The sequence below is a fragment of the Rhipicephalus sanguineus genome, chromosome 4 (assembly GCF_013339695.2).
Source record: "Rhipicephalus sanguineus isolate Rsan-2018 chromosome 4, BIME_Rsan_1.4, whole genome shotgun sequence".
In the NCBI taxonomy this organism is placed as follows: domain Eukaryota; kingdom Metazoa; phylum Arthropoda; class Arachnida; order Ixodida; family Ixodidae; genus Rhipicephalus; species Rhipicephalus sanguineus.
Genome location: NC_051179.1, coordinates 27663594 through 27686944, shown reverse-complemented (window position 1 = coordinate 27686944; position 23351 = coordinate 27663594). Strand labels below are relative to the sequence as shown.

Below are 23351 nucleotides of genomic sequence, written 5' to 3'. Positions count from 1 at the left end.
TTTAACGAGGAAATTTAGGCGCACGGTGAAATTAAAAGAAAAAAAAGAAGACAAAGCCTTACATAAATAATAAGAAAAAAAGAAGAACCGACATTTTCATGTATATCTGTGTAATATAACTGTCGGGGTTTTACGTCCCAAAACCACGATGTGATTATAAGGGACGCCGTGGTGGAGTGCTCCGGAAATTTTGACCATCTGGTGTTCCTCATTTTGCGCCAAAATCGATGTCCACGGGCCTCAAGCTTTTCGCCTCCATCGAAATGCGGCCGTTCCGAGCGGCATTCGATCCCGCGACCTATACGGGTCAGCAGGGGCGTAGCCAGAAATCTCTTTCGGGGGGGGGGGGGGGGGGGGGGGTTCAACCATACCTTATGTGTGTTCGTGCGTGCGTTTGTATGTGTGCGTGTATATACACTAAAGCAAAAGTGAGAAATTTCGGGGGGGGGGTGTGAACCCCCCACCCCCACCACCCCCTGGCTACGCCCCTGCGGGTCAGCATTCGAGCACCACAACCAACTAGACCACCGTGGTGGGAGTAAATACAGACGTGCATGCACAAAAGGTAAGAGTAACCTATTCAACCGATTAGTTTCATTCACGTAATTCCGCGCAGGCAAGCAAACAATCGCGTTGCAGTACCCAGAAATGGAGGCTATAGCTCCAATATGACAGACGCACAAGAATTTTTTGTTCCTCGCAAAAGGGGTTTCTAAGAGTGCTTCTCCTGCTGCAGTATATCGCCTACAGGTCGAATAGAACTGAACTGTTGTTTCGGGATGGTGAAGAGTGGTATCAATAATAATATCTGGGGTTTTACGTGCCAAACCACCATACGATTATGAGGCATGCCGTAGTATAGAGGGCTCCAGAAATTTCGACCATCTGCTGTTCTTTAACGTGCATTGACATCGCACAGTGCCACAGTACACGGGGCCACGGGCGGTGAAGAGTGGTGACGGAACCTGGTCAGACCTCCCTTACAAAAAAACTTAAAAGCCTATCTGCAGAAATTGTACAGACCACGAGTCACCCTGGATTCGGAATGCGGAAAGAAAAGTGACAGAGAGGAGGAGGAGGAGAAGAAAAACGGAAAGACAGGGAGGTTAGCCAGTTCTCAGACCGGGGTGACAAAAAGTGACAGACTTTTTGTCACCCCTTGTCACCTCCCAGTAGGCAATTGGAACACCCTTTCTGCAGAAAGTCTGCAGAGCATTTGTAGCCGCCAGGATGCAGCATGCCGGCAGAATGTCTGCAGAACGTCTGCAGAGCGTCTGAAGAATTTCGGCAGCATTTCTACAGAATATGTGCGGAGCTTTGTTGCAATAAGAGCTACCCCTTGCGTTAGCACCACGAGTCAGGTAACATGCAGCATCCAGGAGTAGGATACCGTACATACACCCACCAACACACGACCACAGCGTACACGCAACAACAGCAAAGTAAATACCGCACACTCGCGCTTCACAACCTAACACCGACCACCCGGTATATATAGCCATGGTATCTTGACCTGCCATTCAGTGCCGGTGGGAAAATTCCTACGCTTCAAAATTTTAATTTACACGTTCACAGAATGCATGTAAATTTATGCTGGATGTTAGGTAGCCATAAAACACATAGATCTGTTAACCTAAACCCACCAAATGTGCAACGCTATTTTAATTAGCGAATTCCAATTACCAGTTGGCACGCTGTCGCATGTTGCTCCAGAAAAGCTGCAGCCTTTTTGCAGACCATGAACAACCCAGGTGCAGATCACGTGAAGACAGACAAGTGACAGACTTTCTGTTACCCCCTATCAGTGTGTGACTGAAAGGTGAAATCTATTTAATCATTAGTATCAAATGTGTCATGGTCCGGAATATATAGATACATGCATATATATTATATACATCCACACGCACGCACTCTGGGCGCTCATTATCAGAAAAGTTTGCTTGCCGTCTCCTAAGGGTCTGCAAAAAATCTGCATAGGTCTATATGGGGGTGACTGGTGGGTGACTGAACGGTGAAATGGGTGAAATCCATTTATTCATTATTATCAAATGTGTCATGGTCCAGAATATATAGATACATACATATATATTTATACATCCACACGCACGCACTCTGGGCGCTCATTATCAGAAAAGTCTGCTTTGCCGTCTGCTAGGGGTCTGCAGAAAATCTGCAGACTAGGTCTATATGGGGATGATTGGTGGGTGACTGGCGGGTGACAGAAAGGTGAAATTCATTTAATCATTATTATGAAATGTGTCATGGTCCAGAATATATAGATACATACATATATATTATATATATATTCACACGCACACACTCTGGGCGTACATTATCAGAAAAGTCTGCTTGGGGTCTGCAGAAAATCTGCAGTCCAGGTCTGCAGAAAGGTCAAGTCTACAGGGAGGTGACTGGGGTGACTGGGTGGTGACTCATAGGTGACAGACAGGTGAAACAAATTTTTGTAAGGGCTAGCTGCGTTGTATTCCTTAGAATTAAAGAGCTGAGCTAGTTGGTAAGTATTCGTTTTAAAAGACAGAGCGTGCAAGCAAGGACACAATAATGAAGTCAAGACAGTATACAAACGCCGACTAACAATTGAAAAGGCGCACAGCGGCGGAAAAGAAAGAACACACAAAAACTTATCTGCGCATACCCAGCTAATAGGCGAACCTATCCATTCGGCACGCGTGGGGGTCTACGTGAAAGATAACTGTTAAGGCATTTGATTTCTTCTTTATGCAAGTGAATCGACGGTTGGCTCAGGCATACGCTATCGATATGTCAAGCCTCGATCATTACACGCGCCTCTTCATTCCTCTGCCGGTACAAAACTGCACATTCATCGAGTTTTGCTGTGCACTTACACTCTCGACAATGTAAAGATAGCTGATTAGAAGGTGAGCCTCCGGTTAGCGTTGTATAGATATTTAGCTTGGTTACACGATCGCGTGGCCTTGTGATGGACACTTCTGGTTTTCGTGTATGACAAAATGATCTCCGCCAGCGCTGGCGTAGCCAGGGGTGAGAAGGGGCGGAGGGTAGGTCGCACGCATGAACATACGTAAAGTATCCCTGAACTTCCCGAAAAAAATTTCTGGCTGCGCTACTGTCAAATGGCGATATTCGATAAAGATAGAGAGAGACGAAACTTTGTTATGTGTCCTTGCTAGCGTCAAAGGAGGCGGGTGCCGGTAGACTAGTCCGTTCCTCAGGCGGTGGCCAGACCTTGAGTCTTGGCGGAGTCTTCGGCCAGCAGGACTGCCGAGTTGGTCCTCCGGGCACGAGCTGAGCAGCATAGCCTCCCACTGCTCTGGCGTTTGTGTTGCGTGTCGCTGTGGGACATGCCCATATAATGTGGTCGAGGTTGGCGCGAACCACCCAGCAAGCTTTGCATTGTGTTGCATAAACGTCTGGGTATAGATGCGATTATACAACGAGGGTATGGTATCCGGTGTATATGATCAGTGCTGGGTTTGTAAATGTTTCCATGATCATAGGCGTGCACAGGGTTTCAGGGGGGTGAAGGTACGTCGCCGCCCCCCCCCCCTCCATATTAAGTCAATGTATTAAGCAGACTTTGCACCCCCCCCCCCCCCTATGTCCATGATGACACGCCTACGAAGCCGAGCAGCCATGACATAAGCAGATAAAGGAAAGTGTGCTAAAATCGGACCACTTCGATCTCGCTAAACAATCAGCAGTTTCATTGAGAAATAATCCTTAATTATGGCCGGTACCTATACTAAAACGGAGTCGAGTAGACACACGCACAGGGGAGTAGCCAAGAAAGAGATTGTTTGAAAGGAAATCTTTAAAATATAAGTTAAGTTACTTTTCCTCAATTTCGACGCGCGAGAGCCGCAATGTTTTCGTCGTCTCGGTCACTGCGACAGAGAAAACCATTCGGCATGTTGTAGTCGAATATATCAAAGTATTCACCAATAATTAAGGAAGGGTTCAGTCTTAACAGTACGTTATGTTGGGTTATAGTTGGTGCATCGTTACTTGAAATTCGTTCTTTCTTTCTCTTCTTGTTTCTTCTCAGTTGCAACCTTGCGCCACGTATTTCCAGTAAGGGTTCAGTATATGTCGTTTAGTAATGACAATTTATTAGTACAAAATACAGATCATAAATATGTATCCACCGTGCGCGCCGTGCACCGTGTACCGCGCACAAGAGGAGGGGGAGAAGGTGGAGAAAGTTCGCCCCCTCCCCTCCTGACACCCCCTGATTCTTGAAACCCTTGCACTGCTTGGATTAAGTGTGGCAGCCGAGAGAGGGCGAATTTTTTCCAATCAACGAAAGCTTAATTTTAGTGGGTGGCATCAGCGCGGAAAACCGACAGGAACGGAGAAAGGCATACGAAGTAGAAAAATGGAACGCTGTCCATTTGTCGTCGGTTGTCATACCTGCCGGGCGCCGCTGTGTTTAACCAGCAAGCCAAACTGATCAACTCCAAATGTAAAACCAACTAATTTCGCAGGATGTTCGCACAATGCGGCAATCCTGTTTAAGCGATTTTCACGCGGCTGCAGCGTAATACGTTCACGTACAGCCAGTACAGCGGGCCATCTCCGGAAGCAACGCATATCAGTAGTATTTCTTGTCCCGCCAGCAAGTAAAAGCTGCAGAACTGCATGATGCGAATGTCGCGAAAGAACATATGAAACGAATTCCGCGCCAAGCGCGTTGCCTCTCGCCTACGGCAGCAGAAATCGTTTTCTCGTTGGCAACGCTGCTCCGCTCTTGGAAATTAGAAAACTGAACAAATGTAAAGTAGCACTAATCCGTTTCCAACTCGCATCTTGAGCCTCCGTAACAAACCGAGTCATTGCAGGCGTAGTCGCGGTAGTAGCAGGGTAGCATTGGAGAGCTTCCGTGAAGTGGGGGGGAAAAAGAGACTTTTTATCCGCGCATAGGGAGCGCTGTGGATAGCGGCGGCATCAGCACAGTGCTGTATCGCGCGGCTGGGACCCCAATTCGACATTTCCGGCACTCGGCAGCGGTTTGCTGCTATCGCCATTCGCTCCTTTCTTCGCACAAGTGCACGGACGGATCTCCTCAGTCTCCCTTAGCAACTTCACTGTGACTGACGTTCCTTCGTAAAGGGAAAAACGCTTTAGTTATTTTGCTTCAGTTTCCTACATCGGAGGTCTGCTGCTGCTGCTGCTGCTGCTATCTTGCGCTTTCCGTAATGGCACTAGGTAAGCGCGATAACTATTCTTTTTCGTTACTGCTGCTCGCTTATGTCTGTAATCGTGTTGCAACATCCTGCCATTGCTACGCGGCGGGTTGAACACTGAGAGTTCACTTTTTTTAGAGCTCTCGGAAATCTAGTTCCGCGTTGGAGCTGGCATCTCCTGTGCTTTTACAAACTTTTCTTGTCTTAAGCTTTTTCGGACTTTTGCTATTGTGATTTCGCATAATCGTCCTGCTTTAAAGCGCACCGCCGCATTTGAACTAGTTTTCAACTGTTCCTTTGCACCGCAAGAACGGGGCCTTGAATAAATGCGGGGCACTGTAGCTCATTGGTTACTTTAATTCCTCTATTCTTTTTTTTTTTCTTTCTAGTTTCTCGCTTCGATCTCGCAGCTGGAACACTTCGCGAATAACACACTTGCGAAACAAAAAAAAGTAATACAAAAGCGCGTACACAGAGTAAAACGTACACAGTGTGTGCACTGATGTGAAAGTATTCCTCCCTACGGCAGTTTCGCCAGGTGTAGCGCGATTTCCGTTCTCATTGCAAGTTACAGGCCTCACGTCATGCAGAAATCTACGCAGTGCTACCAAGTAAAATAATTTCAAGTGACATATATATACAATATATATATATATATATATATATATATATATATATAATATATATATATATAATATATATATATATATATATATATATATATATTATTTGAATATGTTATGATTTCACACCCATGAGCACTTCATTGTCCATAGGTTAAGACACTGCTAAGTTTTTTAGCTACTGTTCTTTTCATTTCAATATTCTGTTCCTGTTACATTGCGAGCTTAATTTGATATTGCATGCAGCTTCGCTATATATATTTGGTCTTGCATAAATTGTGAACTTCAAACTGGCTGTCCGTTTTCACGTCGCCGCCACTCGTCGACTTGTGTTTCTTGTAAGCATACCCTTACTCCTATTACTGTTTAAAATTTTTCTATTGTTACATAGTCGCTGACAAACAATCCTTCAGCACATTTGCCAAAATGTTTTCTACTTTCTTTGTGGAAAGCTTCGAGGGCGTCATGTGTTTGGCTCTGTGCGAGGTGCACTGAAGTTTATCGAAACCAAACAGCGTCGTTCTAAAAAAAAACGCACAAGCCACCTGCATTGAAAAGGAGATTTTATTATGTTTATTGCGGCCATTCTGAGAGCGATAAACCATACTCAGCTGCATGCTGGCAAAACATAATATTGAGGGCAATTAATATATTTCTAGACCGCATTTATCATATCCATCAGTAACGACGACGTCACGAAGTGTTGGTATGAGAACTTCAATGTGGTGCCACTGCCAATCTTTCCTTTTTGCGCCTTTTCTTGCTTATCATGCATCTTCTTGCCAAGTGGTGTTTTTGGCATCGTGGAAGGGTAGCTTACTCATACCGGTGTAATCATTTTTTCTTAACACCAAAGGTCAGTGTAGGTTGAGTGGTTCAGTGGAGGGCATAGTCTGTTGAAAGAATGGAGAGAAAAGGCGTACAGAGTACACGTTGCAGCAGATAACATTGACAAAAGTCTATTTCCTTGAGATACGTTAACATCAGGCGTAGTATCTGTGACTGCAAGTCAACGCACAAGAGATTGAGCCTTGATGGTGGCACACTACAGTGGATTGTCATAGGCACGTCGATGTTTAGAACTGTGAGGCTCTTCTGTGCTTTTCCAATAAATTTGAAAACAGACTAGACTCTTAGTAGCATAATATCGAAAAGGTGGGCGAGTTGGTTAGGGTTCATAGTGTAATGTATGGGGCAGCGCTAGAACGAATACAAGGACGAGAAAAGACAGCGCATGTCCTGTCTTTTCTTGTCCTTGTATTCGTTCTAGCGCTGCCCCATACATTACTCTTAGTAGCATGCTGCCTATAAAAAAGGATTTATACGTCTTAGGTGCCATGTCATACTTTACAGTAGAAAAAAACATTTGTACTTCAGGTATTTGTTTGCCAGGAGCATGTGGTCTCTTAATAAAGTGACGTAACAGCTTATCCTCTAGTTAGTACAAGCTAATAACAAGGTGATCGTGTTTTAGTGGACAAGTTGTGACCGTGTTTGTGCAATTTCTTTGAGAGTGTTCTAGGAATGTTTAGTGTATTTTCTTTTAAGGGCACCAAAGACATCTTAGGCATGTGCTGGAACTATTTAGGACCCATGTCCAAGTGAAATTCCAAATGGCATCCTTTAGAGGTCTCAGGCAGGCTGGCTTTTCTTGGTGTTATCAGAATGGGACAGGGACATCAGATCCCAATCTTAGGTTGTAACATGAATATTGTTAGCCACGAGTGCTGAAGTAGTTGCGAGCGTGAAGGCTATCGATTGTTCATTGCGGCCCTTTTTTTGTTACCCTTGCAGCTTTGAATAGGGAACTGCTTGAAAAGTTCCAGAAGGAATTCGAGAAGGACCCGAAGAATCGGCTTGCCCAAAATGTCTGCACCAAGGTTGACCTCAAGGACCTGTGCCAGAAGCGCACGGCTCAAGTGAATCACGTGGTGTCGCACAAGGCAAGTGGAAAACTGCACTTTCCTAGTGCTCACAGCAGTCTTTTCCCTTTGCATCACTCGGCTGCCTGGCCACTTGTGTAGCATAAAGTGCCATGTGTGTGAGGGAATGTGGTGAGAGGAACAGTGGAGTGGTGGCATAGACGCGAGTGAATCCAGGGAGGCTGTCTGGATGTCCTGACCCCTCCCCCATTAAATCTTTAATGTATACCCCCAAGAACCGGACCTATCAAGTCCTCTCATGAGCCGACTTCCCATAAGCTAACCACTTTTCGTAAGCTAACAGCCCTTGGGAAAGATCTTGTATCCGCCCCTGGGCATAGAACTTGTTGGTAAACGCAAGTCGGCTTAAAGAGACAGCACAAGTAGTCTTTCAGAAACGTCAAAACGTGTTGTTAGGTCGCTGTTCTGAAGCGCCGAGTTGCTGGCAACACTTGGTGAAACTATGAGTATGTATACGCACGCCAGTGAGATCTATTTACCACAAGTTCCTTGAGCTCACCAAGGCTAGGAAATATATATAGTTTACCATTTTGTAACTTTAGATAGTTCATCATCCTTGCCATCAGCAGGAGCTTGGGTTGTTTTTAAGAAAGCAAGAAATCTGATAAACAAGATGAATATTAGTGAAATTACCTCAAAATACTTACAATAGGTCCCTGTACAACTTGCGACCTTGCTTCATGCACAAGACACTGTCATGATGAGTTGAAACGCATTTAAGGAATGATTTAGTAAAACACATTTCACAAGTAAAAAGTCGCTGTTTTGTCCAAAGGTGGAGCATTGAAAGCAATAGCAAAATTCACCGTTGTGCTTGAGCTTTTTGACACTAAGGCCCTGGTGGTCAGATTTCAGTGGCAGTGAAGTGCATGGGCACCCAATTATTGTACCTTTGTTTAGGTGCACATTAAACCCTGTGGGTCAAACATTATTCCGGTCCCCCCCCCCCCCTTCCCTTCACGACAGCATGCCTCATAATCACATCGTTGTTTTGCATATAAGACTTCTGAATGTAATTATACTCCGTTTCATACATCAGGTGCAACTCTGTGGAAGCTATGCAAGAAGTTTGGTCAGTAAAATGTGTCTCGCGCTTGGATTTCGTCATCGTAAACATGGCCTCCGCGATTGGCTCGGCTGTGCGCTGCCAGTACTAATCGCGGAGGCTACAATACAAAAACAAAGACACACTAAGTGATCCAGAATAACCTATCGCCAACCATATAAATAACACTGTTTATTTCTAAGGCACAGAGCATCTTTATTTATTGCTCGGTCTCAAAAGGATAAAGAATCGCACTACAGGTGGTAAAATTATCGAACTAATTCTTTGTGTGAATGCATCTACTGCAAAAAGTCTCGTTAGCTTCCATAGCATTGCACCTGATGTTTGAAACAGTATAAGTAAGTGTATTTTGTGTAGGCACCATAGGTAATTTCGTTGTCTGTGTATATATTGTATATATTTTACAATAGAGACCTCCACAGATCATCGTATGCTTTTTGAACAGGTTGATGTCGAAGGGAGACCACCCTCAAACCAGAAGGTGACAGGGCGATGCTGGCTGTTTGCGTGCCTGAACTGCGATTCGGGTTCCACTCATGAGGCACTTTCAGTTGGACGAGCTAGAACTCAGCGCTGCGTACCTGTTCTTCTGGGACAAGGTGAGATCCATATGTTGCTTTCTCGATGTAATTGGGAGTATGGACGTAACATTTTCGTGTTGCTGTCTTGTTAAATTAAGTTCCAAGCCCTCTAAGCAGCGTGAAAAATGCTGGCAGGCATCAAAGCACCCTAAATAATGTACTACTACACTACACTTGGTTACAACCTAAGAAAAGACGTAAGCTCTGCCCACAGAACTGTGGCGGGCACGCTTGCCCATTACCTGTGGAAGACAGTTGTGCTAGCTGGTTTCCGCTCAAGCAGTAAGTGCCTTTCCTTGGCTAATGTAAATACTACGCATATTAAGCATTAAAGGTTTGTCGTTGCTGCCTAAAACGTTACGTTTGGCTGAGCAGTGATGTCAGAATCCCGGACGAAATTTACCAGCATGTTCAAGCTTCCGACCTAAAACTGGTGACACAAATGTGTCTGTATGGAACCTTCAACTATCTGCAACACTGGAAAAGTGCTTGACCTCAGGAAAGTCAGTCAGCGCTATTGGATAGCATTTATGCAATTTCGCTGTGCTGGGGGACTAGTGATGGCCCTGTGCGGAGCTGACATGTTTTCGTGGGCTTTAACAGAGTATAGAATGTTGTGATACAATTTTGCATGGTACTTCTTTCAGAATAATAACTTCTTTCTCAGTCCGAGTCCCATAGGAAGAATTTGGTCAGCAGTCTTTCCCTTCTCCCATTCTTTTTCTTTTTAATTAATGCCACACTGTACATACTATGTCGAGGGTTAAACTGCTCTTCCTGCATTTGATCTGCAAGTGAGCGAATCCCTTGCATGATACATAAGCCACGCAAGCTGTTGTCACTGAAGGTGGTAATGCTATGGCGTTTTCTGCTGCACTGCTTAAATCTTGTTGGGATCCATCGTTGCCACCCCAGATGTGTCAATTGAGGTGCAAGCATGAATCGGTCAGTTTATTCAAAGGTTTGTTAAAGGGACACTAAAGAGAAAAATGATTTTTCTCATCTTCGTAAATTACTCTTTCACAATTCCAAACTCTGCCAAGCTTGCTGCGAGAACACACTTGGTAAGCAAGAAAACGTGCAAAAAGAAAATGCGGTTGGCAATGCAACCTTGAAATTTCGGCACAAACGTTGTGATGTCATAGATTTTGACGGCGTCTACTAGGTCCTAGGTAGTTCCTAATCAGTAAAAATGAAGTACTAAATTGTCCTCTGTGGGAGGCCACAGACTTAACACGCGAGTATCAGGAAATTTTGTTGAACCAATGTCACCAAAATATGAAAAATACTGTGACATCCGTGACATCACACGCAGAAATTTCGGCGAAAAATTTAAAAATGAAATTTTCACCTAGTCAAATTAACTACACTAAAGTTGTAAGAGTACAGTTTTTCAATCAAAATTGGTTCATTGTTTCACTTTAGTGTCCCTTTAAGGTTGCCAGCTTTCATTCACCTCTTTGCGCATTTTTGTGACGAACTCTCTCATATCACCGCAGGTGGAGCGCAGCAACTACTTCCTCAACAACGTGGTCGAGATGTGGCGGCGGGGAGAGACCGTTGAGGGCCGTCTGTTCAGCTTCCTCCTCCGCGAACCCCTTGAAGACGGCGGCCAGTGGCACATGGTGCACAACCTAGTGTCCAAGCACGGCCTCGTGCCCAAGCAGTGCTACCAGGAGTCCGTCACTTCTGAGTCATCACGCCGCTTCAATCAGATCCTCACCAGCAAGGTTGTGCCCTCTTACTTGGCTTGATCATACTGGAGCAATGTGTTGATTGGGCTGAATGCTAATTTATTGCGAAAAAACAGTGCAACAAACAGTCGGCGCCCATATCGTCTGCTGTGTTTCTTTGTCCTCGTCTTTGCGCTGCCACTCCCAAACAAATCCGGCAACAGCTGACAACGGACTAAAAGAGGGAACAGAGGCAAGCTTGTCTCTGTTTCCTCTTTTAGTCCGTTGTCAGCTGTTGCACTGGTTTTCACAATTGACTGTTCTATCTTGATCTTTGGGAGTCCCAGGCAACACGCTGCTCCATAACTCCTCTTTGTTGCCAACTCTTGCCTCTGGCCACTGCACTTCAGTGCAGGCAGTTGGCCTAGTTTGCATTCTTTCATTGCAGCGAAGGTGTGCTAGCGATAGGCAGTGCATGACATTGAAATGTTATTGCGCAAACACCGGTCACCCCATTCACAGGTGGGTCCACTGTTAATAGGAAGACTTGCATGTCGGAAATGTCCGGATTTCGCTCTCTTGCAAAAGCACTGTGGCTTAGATTTGCGCAAGACTTCTGGTGGTTGACAGTTCTGACTCCTTTTGACAGAACAGTGCTGTGCATGAACTACGTTTCCATGTCCACTTGCAGTTAGGGGGCCAACAATATGAAAAGTGCGCATATGAGTGTTCTCTTTAACAGTGTACCATACTGTATATCTTGCTTTCTCTCTTGATCTTGTGTTGTGTGTATTGATGGTTGCTTAAGTTGACCATGGAATACACATATCCTTTCGCTTTCATTTCCAGTTGCGCGAATTTGCGAAAGACTTGTACACTCTGCTGGCAAAAGGCTGCTCTGACGCAGATGTCCAGTCGACCATAGAGCAGATGATGGAAACGGTAAGTTCCATGTTTACTATGTGAACTGTAATTTCGATGGATATCTTGTGGCTCAAGTATGTGCAGCAAACATCTTTTGTGCATTCATACAGTTAGACATTTTAATCAACAACTTTCTTATGTATGTATGCCTAGCTGTAAATTAAGGCTACGCACTTTACCCACTAGCGCAGGACTGACATACCATATGGAAGATAAGCTTCAGAACACAATGCACTATTAACTATAATGTGCAACGTGAACTATTAACCTGCATAACAAACTTATGAAAACCACAAATAACCACAAGCAACAGCTGATAGTATTAAAATTTGAACAGTTATTAAAAGATTAGGTGGTTCCAAAACCTAAATCATAGTGATTCTAACAAATCAAAACTACTGCATTGCCAAAATACATTGCTTTTGCTCAGAAAGAACTGACGTCTCCAACATTATGTTAGACAGCCTTCCCTCTCTTTTCGTGAAGAAAAAATTCTACCAGTACTGAAAAGGTGTTGTATTATGTGACATATATCAGTTATTGTACTTCAGCCTTGTACTGTTCGTTCCTTTGTACTAGATTCTGCACTAAAAATTAGTAGTATTGGTTACCAACTAGCCTGAACCAGCTAATTTCATTCTTTCTTTTTCTTTCTTTTTTTCTTTGTGCTTGTTTACTATGCAGGTGTACCGCATTGCTTCCATTTGTCTTGGAACACCGCCAACCACTTTCACCTGGGAGTACTACGACAAGAACAAAGCCTACAACCGGCTGGGGCCCATCACTCCGCTGGAGTTTTATGAGAAGCACGTGAAACCAGTCTTCAACTTTGATGACAAGGTGCGATCACGGCGCTCTGCCTCTCCTAGCGAACAACACACCCACTGGTCTATGTTTACTTAAGTTAGTCTCAGAACCTTTTCCATCTCATAAAAGCATTCAAGTTTGGCAGAAGTGGATTGTGAAATTGAGAGTTGAGAAATAATGACAGCAATACGACTGACTGTCGAATCAAACTGCCGTACTGAAAAGTGTCCGGCCGACTGTGAGTTATTGAGTTGATGTTTTTTCACAGACATTGCAGCTGTGTCAAATTCATCACACGCAACACCTGAACCACGGTGTGCTGGTAGTACAGTCAAGACTTGGTGTTCCCACGTGGTCTCTGCCGCCAAAATGGCTTACCAAGCTGTTTATGTTAGCTGTCATGGCAGCATTCAACTTCAGATTGTCATATGGACAGGCTTCAGTGCTCTTAGCGACAGACTTCCAGAATGGGCATCTCAAAGACTGCCACAATAGGGCACGTAAACCAGTGCATTGGCTATGTGTGATTAGATTCAGATAGTATGAACATCGGAAGTAGTGTTCATGATAAAAAGAAATGTGGCGCGCAAACACGAACACAAGAGAGAAGTAAAGACACCACAGTTGCTGTTTGTGGTGTCTTGACTTCTCTCTTGTGTCTGTGTTTGCATGCCTTGTCTCTCTTTAACGTGTCTCTTTTTAACCAATTAGCCCAATTTTGTTTTTCTAAGTAGTAGTGTTATGTCACATTGTAGTGCAAGTTTTTGCACCATTTCCCTAACCTGTTGATACAAGGTTTTGGAGTCTGAAAAGGCAAATATTAAGACTATTCATAGTGAGACGTTACTGTCCCTAAAATTTCATGTTTGTCATTCACGAAGACGTGTTAGCTATTGAAGAAGCCTCAATTACGGGAGCATATCTCTCAATGGCAACCAATTGACTACTAGAACTTTAATGCAACATTTAAAGCGGACGAACGTAAATAATCTGCCGTGTTTTTCTCTAACAACTGCAACCCACGAAATTGGGAAAGCTTATTGTTAATCAGTGTTATTCTGTTAGTGCCCGCAGAGAAACTGACATTTAATATTAATAAAGCTAGTACTGAAAAAAAGTCCATTTTGTGGTGTGATCATAAGATAAGGTGGGCCCATTGTAAAAGCGGTGCACTTGTTGACACTTGTAGGAATGCAGAACCGCAAACAAAATGCTTTTTAAAGAAAAGCGGCGCACAAAAAGACGGAGACAAAGAAGAGAACCACACACAGCGCTGCTGTGTGTGGTTCTCTTCTTGTCTCCGTCTTTTTGTGCGCCGCTTTTCTTTAAATATGAATATACACCAACTCGCCCAACTTTCTATTCTGTTACAAAATGCTTTTCTTTGTGTGTCTAGATATGCACTACTTAGCTATAATGGGATAGGCGGATTAACAAAGTGAAGATAGATGTGCGAAACTTTTATTAGAAAAATAAGCAGTACAACTTCTGATGCCAGAAGAGCAGGGCAACTTTACAGGGACAAACTAAGAGTAGGCATGCATTGGGGCTGTCCACTGTTCTGGTCTGACACAAAGTTGTGCTGTTCTTCTGCCGTGGATCTGAACCAGCCCTCCGAAAGGTCACCTGTCAAGAGTGCTTATTCCTTTCTCTAAGTAATTATGTTTTTGTTAAACGTTGTGCAGGTGTGCCTGGTGAATGACACTCGACCCTCGAACCCCTTCGGTGACACCTACACGGTGGACTGCCTCGGCAACGTTGTCGGAGGCATTCCGACAGTCTACAACAACCAGGCCATAGAAGTGTTTCTGCAGTCCATCGTTGACTCGGTCAAGGCAAACGAGGTTTGTAGTTGATTTTCCTTTTAAGGAATGCAGTGCTCATTACGCGAGGACAAGTGCTTGTTGTTGTCTAAACAAAGGATATACAGTAAAAGCTCGTTAATTCGGATTTCTAGGGACCGGAAAAAATGTCCGAATTAAGGGGAGACGTGGGTCTTGAAAAAAATTTTTTTATTAGTTGGGTTAACTGAATAAAGTTTAATACACTTATTCAGTTTTTTCTTCAGATTCTAAATCTTCAAGTAGTTTTTTATTATCTGCATTAGAACAAACGTTACACAATTTCTGAGAGCATATTTCTTACGGTACTTTTTGGCAACTTTGCTTTGTCAAACACAAAAACAAAATATGTGGCAAGACTGCCAGAGAGCTCGTCTAGCCGATGATGCTGATTTGATTGTTTTCATCGAACTTCAAATGCAAAATAAACGGATGCAAATACGAGTGAAAAATTTTTGCTACATACACTTTATGATTATTGAGAATTATCATTTGGTGAACAACATTATAAGAAAATAAATAGCATCATTGGCTGGACCAGCTTTCTGGCAATCTTGCCGCATACTTTGCTTTTGTGTTTGATGAAAAGAAGTTGCCAAAAATCCCCGTAAGAATTGTGCTAGAAAACGTTGTAGAACTAGCATATCTTCTGTTCTAATGCAGCTATTAAAAATTTACTCAGAGATTTGGAATCTGCAGAAAAAACTGAATAAGTGCATTAAATTTCATTCCGTTCACCCAACTATTAAAAACACACTTTTCAAGACCCATGTCTCCCCTTAACCGAATGTCCGAATTATCGAATGGTCGAAATAAACACAATAAATGCAAGAGTTTTTTCAACATACCTTTACTTTACAAGGTAATCGCGGATGCGTCTCTGTTTTCGAGCATAAATTCGCGCGGACACAATTTTTCTGAGCCCTTCAAGGTGCTCAGCAGCTCGCATGCTGTCTGCAGTGCCAAAACAAAATTCTTTGAGGACGACGAGGGCCTCCGCGGCTTCCTTCACAGTACGAGGGGGCCTGTTGGCTCATAGTGTGGCTGCTCCTCTTCAGGCTCTTCGTTCTCGGATTCGTCGCCATGCATCACTTCCTTGACGATTTGCTCATCAGTCAGAGAGCTGGCAGTGGCAACGCCATCAATGCAGGTATAATCGTCGAGTGTCACTGCATCAGGCATAACACTTCCGAAATCCTGCCCGTCGTCGGCACCGTCGTTGGCGGACACTTCGGCCACTGCGGCATCGCTGGAGTCAGGTACAACAAAGCCACTGTGCCTGAAACAGTTGGCAATGGCGTGCACAGGCGTGCTCTGCCACACATACGTGAAGAATGCTAACTGCGCTCAGGAGACTCACGTCGTATTGTTTGCCGACGTCATTTCGCAGGAGCTACTTCTTGTCGGGAGAGCCCATTTTTCAGGGCACGCAAAATTTCTACTTTGGTGGTGAAGTCCTTGGCCTCGTACTTGGGCCGCTTCGCCGGCGTTGCCATCGGCGGAGAGTGCGTTCACACGAGAAGTCAGCACAAAAGCACCAGCAACGATCAAGCTAAAGGAGCCGTACTGAATCGTTCCTCGATAAAACGGCGTTCAACGATGCAGCACACCAACGGGAACAAAGCAACAAAAATGACACCGCGCCATACCCACACGCCCACACGCTATCACACGCGAAGAAAAGGCGTTCAACCAGTGTCAAGCCAAGCCGATAATTGATGTCCATGGCGATGCAGCGTTTGAGCTTCACTTTTGTTCCGAATGGTTTTTTTCGTTTTCGAGCCTCGCCAGCGGCCCGAAAGTCGCCGAATTATCCGATTTGCAGTCAAATCTGTCCGAAATAACGAGCGCCCGGTCTCATAGAGTGATGCATATATTTACAGGGACCAGATGACGTGTCCGAATTAACCGATTTTCCGAATTAACGAGAGTCGAATTAACGGGCTTTTACTGTATAAACAACCATTGGGCCAATAGGCGTAGCTGGTCTGCATGAAAGATCGTTATGACTAGCAGTGTGCTGGCATTCTTTGATGCCATATTCTTTGCCCCGGGACTGCCTTAGAGTGGGGGAAGGAAACAACGCCATTCGATTTTCTTGCAACCTCTTCCGTTTGTGCTTTCAATGTCAATGGATGTGAAATTCTTGTTCCTGGTTTAGGTGGTAGTGGAGGCTGGATGCCGGAAAGTAATGGGGCTTGGTTGCGAGCAGATTCAACCACGTGTGCTTATTTTATGCGACTTCTAATATGCATGCTGCCTTTCAATGGGTTTCTACTTTACCTGTGAAGCCAGCGTCACTCCTCACATGGAAATGAATTGCAGTAACTTTTTCGTCGACCTCTGCTACAACCTGCTCAGATTTCTACAGGGGGCATGTCGGTACTGTCGCATAGTGATTTCAAGCTCATGTTGTTATTCTTGATATAAGGTAGAATACTGGCGGTGTTGACATGGTTGCATTACTTGAATCGGTGCAGAAAATGATGGAAGCACTCAGATAGAAAAGACACACAACGGGCACTGTTCAACAGATGAAATTTATGAAGAAAAACGCTTTTAAAAAACTCGTTTTTCTTAATTTAATTTTTTAAGACAGTGCTCATTCTGCGTCCCTTTAGCCCTGCTGCCTTCAACATTTTCCGTTCCCATCCTAAGTGCGAATCATTCCCAAAGGTGCTAGGTTTATTCAGCGCTTTGCTTATCATTATCTTGGCTGAACTTTTTTTTTCCCTCTGTGTGCAATTTCTTTGTAGCCCGTGTGGTTTGGCTGCGAAGTTGTCAAGAGATGCGAGTTGAAGAGGGGAATTTTCGACACAGACTAGTAAGTATGCAAGGAGTATTAAAGGAATCCTGACAAAAATTTGCGCCCCGCGTTTTTCTTTTTTGCTGCAATGCGTTGCTGGGGGCCTGTTAGTCATAACACGGCACATCGTTTGCTGCAACGCGCGACATATAATTAATTACAAGCTCCTCATTACCGACACAGCCTCAGTTTCGGTTTGAAAGCTCCAAAAACGACAAGCCGCCGGGTGCAACTATCACCACCTAGCGAGTGAAACGCTCGGTCACGTGAGCACACAGAACATTGACGCATTTCCGCGCGGTCTGTCGTCGTCGGGCTCATTGTCGTCGATTTTCTTGCGGCGGGGATGGAAGGAATTTTCGACGTGGCGAATCACTTCAGGCTTGACCCGCTCGCGAGGAGCGATTCATCGGGAAAACCTCCTTGGTCGGGAAGTGCGTCAAGACAGAAATGGCAGCTACGACGTAATCATAACTTGTACCGGCTGCAACGATTACATAGGGGAAGTAGGGGGGTCACCTCGGGTCACCACCGAGGGTGTCAATGCACCAGGTACAGCCTATAATGCTAGATCGCGCTCGCGAACTTCAAAATTCATATAAAATATCTTCCAAGCTTTATTCGCTGTCGATATTTTGCAGATGGTACACGCATGTACACGGGAATCTATCCAGCAGGCTATCTCGGCCGCAAAATTTTGTGTCAGTACCCCTTTAACATGTTAGTACAGGCAAATCATGCTGTTAGCCAGATTGGCTTACTTTCCACTTTATTCACCACATTTTTACTGATGGAAGATAAAAAGTTTTGTTATATACCGTATTTACACGATTGTAAGTCGACTTTAATGTAGGTCGAACCCCCTAAAATCGTACGGCAAAAAAAAAAAAAAAAACAAAAAAGAATTCTGGTGTGCAAAGGTGGCTTCGCGGCAGTGCTTCAAAGCCCAACAGGAAAGCTAGCTTCGCGGCAATACACGGGAATCATTTTTTAGAAAATTTTCCGCAAAACGTTGCTGAAGGTGCGGGTTATACACAAGAAAATACGATATATGTTTCAGGTAGAGCCGGAACGTAAACACAATGTCGTGATCATGCCACGGCGTGCCTGATTTCTCGTTTGTTTCGGTTTTGGTTGTAAGTCGACCTTTCAACCGAAACTAGTTTCGGTTTCGATTGTAAGTCGACCCCCCAACTTCGGATTTCAATTTAAGATAAAATGGGTCGACCTACAATCGTGTAAATACGGTATTTAGTACTTTGGGACCTGCACCTCACACTTTTAAAAGTTAAAGATGTGAAAGAAAGAAGACGTAGTTTCGTTTTGGTTGCTTGCAGCCGGTGCACACATCCAGATCATCTCTAAGAATATGTTAACTGTTATTGTTAGCTCCAGTCATGATGTAAATGACATCAAGGCTTGGTAAAGCAGTGGAGGAATAGGGACAAAGAACTTCATCAGTGGTCGCTGAATCTTCAATGCGTGTGTGGTTGGGGGGGGGGGGGTTGAGGGAGAGGCTTTGTACATCATTTATTTTGGACATACTTCTCAGTTTTCATAAGCAGTCATATGTCTTACTCGTGTAAGAGCCACATCTAACGAACAGCCTGGAAAAAAAAGTGCAGGTAAATGTGGTATTACGAAATAAATCAAGTGGAAATTCAGCAGTGGTATTGAATATTAGATGTGTGTGTGTGTGTGTGTGTGCATAGCCAGTGTTTGCATCATTCTGTAGATCTCTTGTGATGGCTGTGGTTCTAGCATATGTCTAAAAGCCACGTGCTCGATTCATATAAGCGCCTAACCTTACCACCATTCTGAAGTAAAATCAATAAAAGTGAGGGACTTGTACAAGTATAAATACTGCAAACAGACAGATGTTCAGAAGAAGATGGAGGCTAAGATGCAATGCTGTGAAAGCTATGCTAGAAGTTCGGTCAGCAAAATGTGCAAGTCTGCACGTCTCGCACTTGGCTTTCGTTGTTGTAAACGCTTTTGCGAGCCGGGCAAGAGCCTGCGCGTAATGCATTGTGACGGGCTGCAAATGAAACGCCAAAAAGGTGAAGACACACTAAGTAATCTAGAACCAATGTATTGACAGCCGTATAACAGGGTTTGTTTATTTCTAAAGCGCAAAGCTATGTCACCTTTCAGCAGGGTTGCCACTGGCTTTCGAGTAAATGTCACCAAATGACGAGGAAAAAGTTTCCAAAAGTGGCCATTTTTTTTACAAATTTCGCCAAAAAAGTCGCCATTTTAGATATGTGCGGCATACCTAGTAATAAAAATTTCCACTCACATATAACCCCATAGAATACAGTACCAGCCAAGACCCTGAAATTATATTGGCGTTTCTCAATGCCAGTCATATCACCCGCTTCACCATGGGAATGCATGGTGCTGCATCTCCGAATAGCCGCAAGATGTGCGTGGTGGCGCAAGGGTAAATGAATGAAACGCTCATGATATCCTTCCATCCCTGTCCGCTCGTTTCAAAGGTAAAAATGTGGTAAACCTTGGGCGAAAACCGTGAAAGCAGTGTTAGTAGACAGCTTTACATACCCTTATATGAATTAAAAGGATTAAAAGATTTATTGAAGGTGGTAACACGACAGAATTCTTACAGGAACCGATCATTAGCGAGTCTTGCACCTTTTCATTGTGAACTAATATGATACCAGACGCCACAAACTTTCTTATAGTCACCCCTACCTACACGCGTCAATCTAATGCGTTATTAATGATCAGGTAGAAAATATAAAATGTTATGTAGCAATTGTTTTCATTGCACACGCTCGCAGAGAACAGTGGAAAATGCCTCAATAAATATTTTTTATTGCACGAATAGCCGCGTATCTGCCTCTCTTCGCTATTCCAAAACAGTCTTTACGCGCTGAATTGGGGGTGCTGCAACAGTGAATAAGTCGCTAAGCTATTCAGAACAGTTGGAGCTTTGGTGGAACAAATGGTCGGAACACGTCTAGCCCCTTCAGAAGCGAAACTTTAGAGAAGCTTAAAGCACCTAAAGCCGTAAACTTGTAGTCAAACACTGCCCCCTCGCGGTTTGCAAGGCAGTCCGCTGACTTACATTTTGCTAGAATGTTGCTGGGAGGCGTTCCAGTACCTACTGCATCTAGATGAATTGAGGAGATACACAAGAGTTACAGGACGGACATACCGAATGACGCGTAATGTGCACATTCTACTCGTGGGTCTAAAACAAAGAAAAATACCGAGAATGTTGCCGCTCATTCGTTGGGAAAACACTGAGCTTAGGATGCATAACTCAGTGGAGACCTAAGCCGAAAATCACCAAAAATTCGCCATGTCGCCATTCATAATTTTAGGTCGCCACGGGCCTCTCAAATTCGCCAATTTCGTGAAAAGGAGCCACCATTGGCAACCCTGCTTTTCAGCGACTTTTATTGCGAATAAATGTGGCATTAGAAGTGTTCGCTCTGTAGGGATGCTGAAAACGTTCCTGCGTAACCACCATCTGTTCAGTCTCGTTTCTTGTTCACAAATGCCGTTTTTCTTTTCCTTCCTTTCAGCTTTGACTATGAAGCACTTTTCGGGACCACCTTCACGTTAGGGATGTCCAGAGCAGACCGCCTCATCTATGGCGAATCCTGCATGGGCCATGCGATGCTCTTTACTGGAGTGTCCCTTGATGTGAGTGAACAAGCCCAGATTTTTGGGCATTCTGTGGTCGCTTGAGTACATTGTGTGGTTTACTATTGGCCATGACTATCAACATGCCGTCGTAAAAAAAAACTGTGAACTTTTAAGGTCTTTTCAATTTACCTGAGCTGCATGAACCAGTTCATGAACCAGTTTGTTTCAGACCTTGCAAGACCGGTTCACAATATTTCTGTGTCCTTCTCGATATTGGTGCCGGCTTGGCACGAACGTACGGGTACAAATAGCACAGCACACTCGGCACACTGACTTGGCCACAGTTTTGAACCTCTGCGTCAAAGCAGTACTTCATCACCTGAGATATTTGTTTATTTTCACATGTTATAATGGGGCTTCAGTGGCGTTTAATGTTAAGTATTTATTCAAGTAGCACATCTGACCGAATTCGGTTGGCTTAGTACGTACTACTTTACTTTACGAACTTTGCTGGACCCGGCATAGTAGCTTAGCAGCTAAGGTGTCCCGTTGCTAAGCGTGAGAACATGCTTTTGATTCCTGGCCATGACAGCTGCTTTTTTAATGGAGGTGAAATGCAAGACCACCTGGGCCCTTAGATTTAGATTCATGGTGAAAGAATCCTGGGTGTTCAAATCTAATCTGGAGTCCTCCACAATCGCATGTTTTATAATCAAACCACGAGTTTGGGACGTAAAACTCCAGGGCTAGATTTTTTTTCTTAAACCTTTTTGTTTCACCTGCTTGTGAATACATAGATGAATGAATGAATAAAAAGCACATTTGACAGCTTGGTGCCTGCCAATAGCTCAGCTCCTCCAGTGTACCAAGTTATTGGTGCTTGTCACGGCACATAAGTAGTAAAAAAAAAATGCGATGATTACTTGGTAGCATGGAACAGTATGCAGCTAGCTGTGGTGTTCAGTGTCAGTTGACGCTGTACTGAGGGTCAACTTCTTTATATTCTTTCCTTGTTTACTCAGGCTGATGGTAAACCAGTGAAGTTCCGTGTGGAAAACTCCTGGGGCGATGACACCGGAGAGAAAGGTAATTTATTTATTTTTTCCACTCTCTGTAGTCAAAAGTAATGTCTTCAGTTTGTTATTGTACTGGGTGTAATGTATAGAATTTGTGAGTACAACTCCTTGGACACCCTATTCTATCTTCATTTGTTTCTTGTTTTTAAGAATTTTCTGTTGAACCTTTCTTCCAGGTTTCTTCACGATGACCCGGGACTGGTTCAAGGAGTTTGTGTTTGAAGTGGTTGTGGACAAGAAGTACCTGCCTGCAGAAGTGATAGCTGCGAACTCGAAGGAGCCCAAGGTGCTGCCCGCCTGGGATCCCATGGGGGCTCTTGCTCATTGATGTCTTCACCACTCTTGTGTTCAGAAACATAATAAATGAAGGAAACTTAATGCATTTCTTTTATAAATGCTTTCGAACTCGTTGTGTTTCTTCCAGAAATTTGGCCTCTTTTCTTCACTGTTTGCATCCAATAGTAGTTCGCGTCAGTAACTATAAGACCCGCCACGGTGGTCTAGTGGTTATGGCGCTCGACTGCTGACCTGCAGGTCGCGGGATCGAATGCCGGCTGCGGCGGCCGCATTTTTGATGGAGGTGAAAAGCTTTAGGTCCATGTGCTTAGATTTAGGTGCACGTTAAAGAGCCTCAGGTGGTCGAAATTTCCGGAGTCCTCCACTACGGAGTCTCTCGTAATCATATCGTGGTTTTGGGACGTTAAACCCCTACAATTATTATTATAGTACTAATTATAAGCTCAACGAGGCACATTCCTATGACCCAAAGTCTGCCTCGGTTACAGTGGTTACGATCCTCGGCTGCTAACCGCGAAAGTCGCAGGTTCAATCGTTGCTGTGGCGTTCGCATTTCGATGGAGGCAAAATGCTAGAGGCCCATGTGCTGTGCGATGTCACTTCACGTTAAAAAGAACACCAGATGGTCGAAATTTCCAGAGCCCTCTACTAGGGCGTGCCTTGTAATCATATGGTTTTGGCATGTAAAACCCCAGGTAGTATTATGACCGGAAGCCCTATCTAACCACCTCATGAACTGGCCACTGCTTTTTCCTGCCTTAAAGTTTTGCAAACGTCGATCTCATGTTCCAGTAAGCTGGCAGCTGCCACCGCACGAACACTACAAAGCTTTAGTTTACAAGCATTAGACCTCTTGCCCCTTTTACAGGCTTGCACAACACTCAAAGCACTCATTGCAGATAGCCTGATATGA

General features: G+C 44.2%; 1 protein-coding gene across 1 annotated transcript; it reads left to right on the top strand.

Annotated features, from left to right (window-relative positions):
* The first annotated feature begins 4854 nt into the window (after positions 1 to 4854).
* On the top strand, positions 4855 to 22536 carry LOC119389685 (bleomycin hydrolase-like). The gene is given in 12 exon segments (XM_037657047.2): positions 4855 to 5208; positions 7604 to 7752; positions 9264 to 9338; positions 9340 to 9417; positions 10899 to 11129; positions 11922 to 12014; positions 12681 to 12836; positions 14489 to 14647; positions 17401 to 17468; positions 21002 to 21122; positions 22088 to 22151; positions 22318 to 22536. Coding segments are annotated over 12 exon segments (1356 nt in total). The 5' UTR covers positions 4855 to 5198; the 3' UTR covers positions 22470 to 22536.
* Positions 22537 to 23351: the final 815 nt, after the last annotated feature.